Genomic DNA, 10,756 nt, shown 5'->3' with positions numbered 1-10,756 from the left:
ATGCTACTTCAACACTCCGGTAGTTAGGGATGATTTAACTTGTTCATAGGTTGGAAATAGGATGAAGGCCACAACAAGAGGTTAAGTAGAAATATGTGCCTTGTTAGTTGCTGATGGAGAAAAGCTTAGTTCCTGCATAATAATACCAACAAGAGTTTGGCCATTGAACTCAATGATAACTAAGGTTTTGCTTTTTCTAAGAAGTGGAATAGGATAGAATTGAGCGGCATGGTGGCCTAGTAGTGAAGAATCTCACCTCCCCCTTGGAAAGTAGAGAGTTTAATCCTAGTTAACAGAGATATTTCTCTCCTAGAGCACAAAGAGAAAACGTCTGCTGTGAGCTTCACATAGGCATCAAGAAGGGCATCCAGCCAGTAAATGCTCAGCTCTACCCCTGTCGCAGCGACTCTATCCTGAATTAAGGGGTTTACATGGTCATAAAAAGGAAGTTTAGAATAGGACAGAATTCTCACAATCTGCTCTGGAAAGTTAATGTTTTATGAACACTAATTATGAAATTATGCAATTATGAAAGATCATTAATCTAAGATTAGGTTAATGAGAAAGAAAGAAAGATAAGTCTTTGGTTCAGAAGGAGTCTGGTACCACTTTTTATTAAAAAGCATAACATTGTCTGGTACCAACTTTTATTAAAAATCATAAAATTTATTTATCTCTTAGCTTTCTGTTCTATTTTTTCTCCAGGAGCCCAGAACAAGTTGCACAGGGATCTGTTTACATGTGATTACAATAACAATAGGAGATACTGTAGTTAAATAGAGGTGAATGAATGGATGGATGGATGGATGGATGGATGGATGGATGGAGAGACAGACAGACAGACAGACAGACAGACAGACAGACAGACAGACAGACAGACAGTCAGTCAGTCAGTCAGTCAGTACCGGTAGATAAATGATAGAATAAAGATAGATAGATAGATAGATAGATATAGGCAGGCAGGCAGGCAGATAGATGATGGATGATGGTAGATAACAGATAGGTAGATACAATTGGTAGCTAAGTAGGTAAGTAGATGACAGACAGACAGACAAACAAACAAACAGATAGAACGAGCCCTTGGAGAGTTTCTGTGGTTAATCTGGGATTTAAATACTGTTCCAACCAATTCAATATTTGCCAATTTTGATTGCAAACTTTCTTGCAAATAGTTGAAAAATGTGTCATAAGACTGGGCAAAGGGCAGAATCAGATTTTAGCAGTGCACAAATGCACTCCAACCCTTCCCCTCTCCTCCCCTTCCCCTCCCCCATAACCCTTTTACTGGAAGCTTCAGCTGCGGTTGGTGGCAGGCAAGCCTCGGAAAAGATACAGCTCCTCAAACTCTTCCATATTCTGAAGGTCTCACTGTGCCATGGATCCGTCTTTAAATCTAAAGCTGCATTTGAACAGCTTTAGGTTAAGGGTTGCAACCAGGAATTGGCTTGATTGGTTTTCCGGTTACAAAGGTCAAATGATTGCCATGGGTTTCCAAACAGGATATGAGGCACTCCACCACAAAAGCTACATGCTAGCTTTTAACTAGACATTTCTTCTGTTGATTTGAAGAGCAAATGCACAACCTCCGATCAGAAAGACTCACTTATAAATCCATTGGGATTTAGAAAAAGAAAAGACATGAGAATGAATGATAGTGGATTGAAAATTTCTTAGCATGTATGTTTAGGACCCTGATGGGGAACCTATGGCACACATGCCCAAAGTGGCACATGAAGCCATGTCCCCCGGCATGTGCAGCCTTGCCTGTTTGTCTTCTGGGTTTCTGGTGTGCATGTGCATGCGACGATCAGTGTCTTCGTGTGCGCGGCAGTGCCGAAAACCGGTGTGTGCATGTGTGCGGGCCAGCTGATTGTCGGGTGTGCATGCGCGCTAGAAGCTGGAAGTTCATTTCCATGTGACAAAAAGGTTCACCATCACTGGTTTAATATACATTGGAGAACAAGTGGGGTGGACCTTCTCTTGCCTATTTGTTCGCCCTAGAACAGGGGTGTCAAACTTGCATTATCATGGCATCATCACGTGATGTGTCAGGAGTTTTTTCCCCTTTGTTAAACTGGATGTGGGCATGGCCAGTGCGTGACTCATCCAGCCCGTGGGCTGCAAGTTTGACAGCTCTGCCCTAGAGTCAAACACGACTGGACAGGGAAGCCTTTATGTTCTGTCCCCACCACACTTTAGTCTGTGTGCAGCTCGACATGCAGCTAAACCCACCTCTCCTCCAATAAAACAGACCATGTGCATAGATCTGAATGCTTTATTGAAAGAACAGGATATGGTGAAAGTGGGGAAAATAGGGATACATACATACAATGAGAACCAAGGTAGACAGTATTAAGGTACTGCTGAGCAATTAATAAATACAAGCAATTTAAATCTCACCAGCAATTTAAATCTCACCAGCGATGCTCTGTGTGTAGGATGTGGGTTTGTCCTTGGATGACCATGTGCCACAGATTAAGATGGATTCTTCTTTGTGCTTCTGCCTTCTCCAAATGCTAAAGGAAATGGAGTCTGGATTCTCAGCATGCACTTAGTTTGAGAGTGTGGACTGATGGGTAAAATGGGGTTGGGTCAGCTTCAAAACAATATACTTGGGGCATATTTGTCTCTCCGGCCACTAGATGGGGCTAGAGGGTGTCAACAGTATATAAAGTTATATGGTGTGGCATGACACTTTACCTTTACCTGCAGAGAGGTTACTTTTTCTGTACCAGTGTTTCTCAACCTTATCCATGCTGATTATGGGGATTCTGGGAACTGAAGTCCATGCATCTTCAAGTAACCAAGGTTGAGAATCATCCTGGTACTAATAAAGGAGAATATTTGTTGCTCGGGTTTGACATGAGGGGTCCCTGGTGCTCTCTGAGCATGCTGGTTTTCTTGCAGACATTTCATTACCCAATTAGGTAACAGCATCAGTGTCGATGTTGTTACTTTTTTTGGTTGTAAGTTTTTCCCACTTATAACTATTGAAGCATTCCTGTAGTTACATGTTCAAAATTCAGACGCTTGACAACTGGCTCATATTTATGACGATTGCAGTGTCCCAGGGTGTCACCTGATCCCTTTTTGCGACCTTCTGATAAGCAAAGCCAGCGGCGAAAACCAGGTTCACATTACAACCGTGTTATTAACTTCACAATGCAGTGATTTGCTTAACAATTGCGACAAGAAAAGGTCATAAAACGGGGCACGCTTCAACAAGTGTCTCGCTTAACAACAGAAATGTTGGGCTGTAGGTCCAACATTTTTTATTTTTTAATTTGATTTATATGCCGCCCTTCTCCGGAGACTCAGGGCGGCTTACAATGTGCTCAGCAATAGCCTTTAGCCTTTTGTATATTTATACAAAGTCAGCTTATTGCCCCCACAACTGGGTCCTCAATTTACCTACCTTAGAAAGGATGGAAGGCTGAGTCAACCTTGAGCCTTTGAGTAAACCTTACAATTTTGGCTGTAAGTCGAGAACTACCTCTGTAGTGTTTCTGTTCGGCAGCCAAGAATCAAACCTGAGTGTGTGGAGTTGCTTGGAGTTCTGTTTGAAAGGAGGCTGTAGAAAAATGTCTCCAGGCCTTCTAAAACATAATTACAGATGTGTGTACAAGGAAGGAAAATGAGCACATGGCTTAACAGCTCTGCTCCTTTTTTTAGCCCTGGAGCAAAACGTTTAGCAAGTCTATAGTAAATTACCATCTGTATATCAACATGGCCTTCCCGGCTTGCCAATTTTGTTTTTACTGTCCAAGGTATCCTACAGAGCATTGGACACGATTAATTTGTGTTTTAAATTGGGAACACGGCAAGAAAAGATAATTTCATCTGTCCCCCCCCCCCTCTTGTTTTTCTTTAATTTGCTAGAAGTAAAAATTATTCTTTGGCTCTAAAAAGGAGTTGAGCTTTAAAATTCCGCTTTGGCATCCTGTTGATGACAATGGCTGTTCTTTCCCTTTCTCTCTTTTTTTCTTTTTTCCCTTTTGCTTCCCCCCCCGCCCCAAGTTTCTGTTTGAATAGCTCACGGCGTGTTGCTTGCAGAGGAGAGACCCAGAAAGCATTCATGAGCTTGGCTAGTGCGAAAAAAGATGGATGGAGGATTGTGGGTTCTACTCAGTGGTGGGATTCAGCTGATTTGGGCTGGTTTGTGCGAACCGGTTGTTAAAATACTGGCTGGCCCCACCCCTCCATGCCTCACCCCTTACAGGAGCCCCCACATGCCCCATTTTTGCTCCCAGGAGGCTGCAGAGAGGCCTACTAGGCCCAAAATGGGACACGAGGGTGCAGCATAGCCCCCACAGCCCATTTTTGCTCCCAGGAGGCTGCAGGGAGGCCTACTAGGCCCAAAACGGGGCATGGGGGTGTGGCGCAGCCCCCCTCTCAGCCATATTTTGGTCTCAGGAGGCTGCAGGGAGGCCTACTAGGCCCAAAATGGGGTGCAGGGGTGCAGCACAGCACCCCGCAGCCCGTTTTTGCTCCCAGGGCTATTATTTTTTAATAACGGTCTCTGCCTTCAATAGCTTTCCTGAAAACAGAATCCGGATCCCTTGTGTGAGGCCATCAAATCACTGCCTTGCACTCTCCTCCCAAATTGCAACCCCTCTGGTTGTTAGAAATCATGAATTTGGCTTAGTAGCAAACAGCATGCTTACTTAATATTAATAGAACACCCCTGGAGAAAATAGAAAGATTACCATACATGCCTGTATGTCACTTGCAAAATTCTGCATAACCATTAGGTGAAGGCAAGAGATTCTGGAATTCTAATCCTTTGCTGCCATCTATTGTTCACCCAGAATCTTACCTAACATTCTAACCACATCTTCTCCAAATGTGTTTGGAATACAATTTCAAGAATTTCTGTCTGATTGAAGATTGAATTGGTGGACAGTTCCAGCAGAGGTGATATTCAGCCGGTTCGGACTGGTTCAGGTGAACTGGTGGTGCCGATGATCAGTTGGAGCTGCCCGCCTGTTCCCGCTCTATCCTGTCCTTTATTTCCTGCTTTGTGGCTCATCTCAATCGTGTGGCACAGCTGATTCCCCCCCCCTCACTGTTTTACTTACCATTGCTGACTTGGAAGGTAAGCAGCTGAGCTTCTAAATGCTCCATTTTCAGCACTGTGTGCAAGCGCCTTAGGCATGCGCACATGCACTCACCGAACCAGTTGTTAAACCGGCAGCATCCCACCACTGAGTTCCAGATGTTTCAGATAGAAAACCTGCTAAGAAATAGCAGGTTTTCCAGACATACCTATGTCTCATCTGCAAAATTCTGCATAACCACTAGGTGAAGGAGAGAAATACTGGAAATCTAATTCTTTGCTGCCATCTAGTGTTCAGCCAGAATCTTTACAGCTCAGAATGGTAGTCCTAAATAGTAAAAAGATCTATCTTGGAGCTATTAATTTAGAAATTATGGGATTGTGCCCATCATTTTTCACTGAATCTCCTTTGGAAATGTGTAAAATAGATCAAGTCATTCTTCTTCTAATCTCAACTATCCATAACTGCTTCCCGTGACAAAAATCAAATGAAGCTACAATATTCAATATTCAAGGGACACGGTGGCTCAGTGGCTAAGAAGCTGAGCTTGTCAATCAGAAGGTCGGCAGTTCAGCAGTTCGAATCCCTAGCGCCGCGTGACAGAGTGAGCTCCCGTTACTTGTCCCAGCTTCTGCCAACCTAGCAGTTCGAACACGTAAAAAATGCAAGTAGAAAAATAGGGACCTATTAGGTGGGAAATAGGTGGGAAGGTAACAACGTTCTGTGCGCCTTTGGTTTTTAGTCATGCTGGCCACATGACCACGGAGACGTCTTCAGACAGCTCTTCAGCATAGAAACAGAGATGAGCACCGCCTCCTCGAGCCGGAAATGACTAGCACGCATGTGCGGGGGAACCTTTACCTTTTAAAATATTCATATAGTTCCTGAATCCAACCAAATATTGGAAAGGTGAGGTTGGCTATAGTTCACTAACTATAATTCATTCAAGTTCAGATCTCTTCTCTTCTTTTGAAGGAGGTGGGTGAGCTAGAAATATGACATATAAATAAATAAATAATATAAATCAATACATTTTGCTATCTGCTAAGTCCAACATGGTTAATCTTTTTATGTTCCTTGTTCCTCTTTAATAACAGGCAATTTATTCTATGGCTCAGTTAATAAGTACCTTATGATAAATGACTTAGAACACCAGATTCTTCTTGGATAGTCTATGCATTACCATTTTTAAAAGTTACATATGTAAATCTTATCTCAGAGAAGCAGAATAATTTTTTAAAACCTACACCTCTGTGGAAAAAAAACCAGCAAATTGATTTGACTTTTTCTCTGGGTATGAGAAAGGAAACCTTGTTTAATGAGAATAAAAATTACCCTGTTAATAAAGCTGAATCAATATTTGCTGAAGGAGTTCACCAGATGGCAACCTGCTGTAACGTTGATATTTAAAATGTTTTGCATGTTCAGGAGGAAATGTATGTTATGCATTCATGTAATCTAAATCTGTGGTAGGCCTATCTCTCTCAGGATTAAATATATGTCCACTGTGTACAGAAAGATTTTAATAGAATTAAATGCTGTTTTTCTTCTTTAAAGTCATATATAAATGTGTATTTCCCATTACTTATTTTAAAAAATGTTTGAATTCCCTAAGCAGGATATAAACTGCTCCTTTTCTTGGAAAAAGGAGACTTTTTTTACATTGCCTCTGAAATATTCAGACTTTACACTGAAGATACTAGGTATATTAGAATATAATGGAATGGAATGGAATGGAATGGAATGGAATGGAATGGAATAGAATAGAATAGAATAGAATAGAATAGAATAGAATAGAATAGAATAGAATAGAATAGAATAGAATAGAATTATTTATTGGCCGAGTGTGATTGGACACATCGGTGCATATGTGGTGCATACGCTCTCGGTGTACATAAAAGAAAAGATACATTCGTCAAGACTCATAAGATACAACACTTAGTGACAGTCTTAGGCTACTAATAAGCAATCAAATCATACTAGGAAACAAATAAAACAATATAAATTGTAAAGATTCAAGCAACATGGTTATAGTGATAAGTGGGAGGAGATAAGTAATAGGAAGGATGAGAAGAATAATAGTAATACAGTCTTAGTAAATAATTTGACAGCGTTGTGGGAATTAGTTGTTTAGCAGAGTGATGGCATTTGGGGAAAAACAATTCTTGGGTTTTGGTGTTTTGGTGTGCAGTGCCCTATAACATCGTTTTGAGGGTAGAATATTATTAACCAGTATTAAATATATGTGCTGCCCAACTCTCATCTACTCTGAGCAGCTGAGACTTGGACATAAGTAATTACATAACCTATACCAGTGTTTCTCAACCTTAGCAACTTTAAGGCATATGGACTTCAACTCCCAGAATTCCCCATCCAACATGCTGGCTGGACAATTCTGGGAGTTGCAGTCCACCCATCCTAAAATTATCATGGTTGAGAAACGCTGTGTCAGCATTCTGATGCTGCCATAAAAAGACGAGGCTTGACTTTTTTTCTACTTATTTTCTCTGTAGATAATATCCCCTAGGAGATGGGATGGGGGGGGAACATTCCTGTGGGATGAGGTCAGAAGCTGGGGAGACTGACTTGGAAGATGGCCAATGAGAAGATGAGAATTGGGGAACGGAAAGGGAAGGGTTTGGGGGTCAGAGGGTTAGTATCCGCTACGACGAAGTCGAGGCCAGATCTGTCGTACTCAATAAATGGAATATTTCAGCAAAGATTAATTGTTTGGGAGTGCAATTTATTTGAGATGACATCGAAACCTGATACGCCGCTCTACACGCAGAGAGTAAAATTCGATATTCTTGTCAAGAAAACTTCATGGACCTGATCCTAAGATCAGCAAGGAACTGAGCTTAATTTGAGGATGATTTTAACATCATCTATTCAATAGGTATATTTGTGTGTGTTTTTTTTTTCCTTCCAGATTTACAACATGAGTTATCCAGGGTACCCACCTGCAAGCGGATATCCACCTGCAGGTGGTTATCCACCAGCTAGCGCATATCCACCTGCTGCTCCAGGTAAGGTTTTTTTTTTTTTAACGTAAGATCTGGTTGTTAGAACAGTTTTGTGGCAATTGTAAAAAAAAAAGGGAGTAATGGGTACAGAAAAGATATGATTGAATGTCATCAGTAGCACTACGGATTCCCAAAGAGGAGGCAGCACATTCCAGAGATGAGCACAAGATAAGAGACTGTACAGTCCTGAACTGAATGGGGAAGAGAGGAAAAGGTTCAGGGTAGCCACACTCTAGAATCTCCCAGATTCTAGGGAATGTAGAGTATTAAGTTTTTGAAGGTTATAGCTTTAGTCTGGCAAGATTCTGTCTATTAGGTCTAAGCCAGGGGTGTCAAACTTGCATCATCATGGTGGCATCACATGACGTATCATGACTGTTTTCCCCCTTCATTAAATCGGGCATGGGCGTGGCCAGCGTGTGACACATCCAGCCTACAGGCCGCGAGTTTGACAACCCTCATTTAAGCAAATGAAGAACTGGATTCAATTGGATCTTATTGTCACCTTTTGGCTTAGGAAAAAGGAAAAAAATACAGAATAACAAGAGTTGGAAGGCACCTCAGAGGTCTTCTAGTCCAACCGCCTGCTCAAGCAGGAGACTCTGTATTTCAGACAAGTGGCTGTACAATTTTCTTAAAAACCAATGAGGGAGCACCCACAACTTCTTAAGAGAGAAAGCCTGAAAGAATCCTCTTCCTTCAAGAATTTAGTACCATGCATTTCTTTGCTAAGAATACTACTGTATTCTATAAGTTGCTATTTTAGTTATAGATGCATAACAGTTGAGAACAGTCAACAAATATCTTGCTACATGTGTGCGATGGCCTCTTTCTTTTTCTTGCAATCAACTGTTTCTTGTTGAGGGTGATAGAGCTTAGTCTGCTGATTATCCTGGAGCATCTCTGGCTCTAGTTATTTATCTAGTTCTGGGGTCGGCAACCTTAAACACTCAAAGAGCCATTTGGACCCGTTTCCCACAGAAAAGAAAACACCGGGAGCCACAAAATATCCTTTTGATATCTAAAATGAAGAGAACACTGGATATATCGTGTTTTACCTTTACCTTTACCTTTATCTTTTCTTTTCTTGGATTTATCCATGGTTGGCCTACCAGGGGTTGAAAAGCTCAGTAAATCGTGTGCCAGCAGGTGTTGCACATTGGCGGTTGTGACACATTTTTTGAGCGACAGGGAGCTGCAGCAGAGGGATGAAAGAGCCACATGCGGCTCCAGAGCTGCAAGTTGCCGTCCCCTGATCTACTTAGAATCAAGATCAGGACAGAGACTAAATAATTAGAGAAGAAGGACAATATCTGGTTTCATCAACAGGTAGCAAAACAGCTGTTTGGGCTAGCATCGTTTCAGTGACTAGTCCTGCACTAATATTCAGCTAGGTTGTCTGTTTTTACTCATTTGTGGTGCTTTAACTTCCAGGCAGTAATCCCTGGGGTGCCCCCAGCTACCCTTCTGCAAACCCTCCTCCAATTGGATTAGAAAATGTTGGGACCTACGCCAATCAGTTTAATCCGGATTATATGGCAGGCATGGTGAGTAACTCCAGTTTGAAGCTGAAGCGTCTTAGCTTTTCATCTGAAGCAAATTGTGGGAATTGTGACCCCTAGTTTTGCCCTCTGTTTTTTGCCTATCATCTTAATGGAGTTAGACAACCTTTAAATCTAATTAAGTAGGAGTAATGGGTTTAGATCCTGGAATTTGGCCATTGTTAGGGCTATTATATCTGGATTGTAACTGGAAAACTTGTTGCCAAACACTTAAGGGAGTTTTTAAGATTATTAATGTCTCTTGGGACGATGCCGAAGATGCTGTGAATGATTGAAACCACTTGAAAACACTTGCTGCCCTGTGCTCAGGACCTGAGGATAATGATGATGATGATGATGAACCCAGATACTATCTAGTTGTCTAACTGGGTTAGACAACTAGATAGTAATCAAGAAGTTCAGAAAATACTTTTTCTTACCATCTGAGAGTTGCTTGCAACTTTGCAGTTGATATTATGACAGTGCTATCATCATCATCATCATCATCATCATTTAAATTTATTGGCCATCCAATTCCGTGTTATTATGTCTTTCCTCTAGAAGCTCATATATCTGTATGTGTGTATACGCACACACACACACACACACACACACTATCTATCTATCTATCTATCTATCTATCTATCTATCTATCTATCTATCTATGAGACTCCTTTCGTGTTATCCTCACACCAACAACCCCTTCACGTTGTTTGAGGTGGGAGGGACAGGCCCAACCCAAGTTACCCAGTGAGCTTCCATTATTGAGGATGGGCTAAGTTGGCCCCAGTTCTAGTCCAGCATTTTAACAGCTGGTCAGGCTTGTGTGGAGATCCCAAAGATGCTTTTTCAAAAGGCAACTGGTCTTTCATTGTTTTTTTCTTTTCCTTGAAGACCCAAAGGTGCTTTTTACAAGAGGCATCTGGACTTTCTGGTTTTTCTTTGGAGATGTTTTGCTTCTCAACCAAGAAGCTTCTTCAGCTGTGACTGGTTGGTGGGGAATGGAAGGATTTATACTCCTTGCAGACAGCTGGTCATTTGCATTCTTTTAGAGACCATTGAGGCCACTTCATGGTTTGTCTGTGTCCTCAGGGTCACCTGAGTGATGCAAATGGGTGTGGAGTAGTGGTGGATT

The 10,756-nt window shown here is 41.7% G+C and overlaps 1 protein-coding gene across 1 annotated transcript in view; it reads left to right on the top strand.

Moving 5' to 3' along the window:
- Positions 1-7,986: 7,986 nt before the first annotated feature.
- ANXA11 (annexin A11) overlaps positions 7,987-10,756 on the top strand; it is a 33,078-nt gene continuing 30,308 nt past the window's right edge. The window contains exons 1-2 of the mRNA XM_070944882.1: positions 7,987-8,083; positions 9,515-9,627. Coding sequence (XP_070800983.1) covers positions 7,996-8,083; positions 9,515-9,627 — 201 coding nt within the window. The 5' untranslated portion in view covers positions 7,987-7,995. The remainder of the gene's footprint in view (positions 8,084-9,514; positions 9,628-10,756) is intronic.

Source organism: Pituophis catenifer, unplaced genomic scaffold, assembly GCF_029215685.1.
Source record: "Pituophis catenifer annectens isolate HBS135680 unplaced genomic scaffold, rPitCat1.0.hap2 SCAF_6, whole genome shotgun sequence".
Lineage (NCBI taxonomy): Eukaryota > Metazoa > Chordata > Lepidosauria > Squamata > Colubridae > Pituophis > Pituophis catenifer.
Note: the sequence above shows the minus strand (reverse complement) of the source record. Positions and strands in the feature narration are given on the sequence as shown.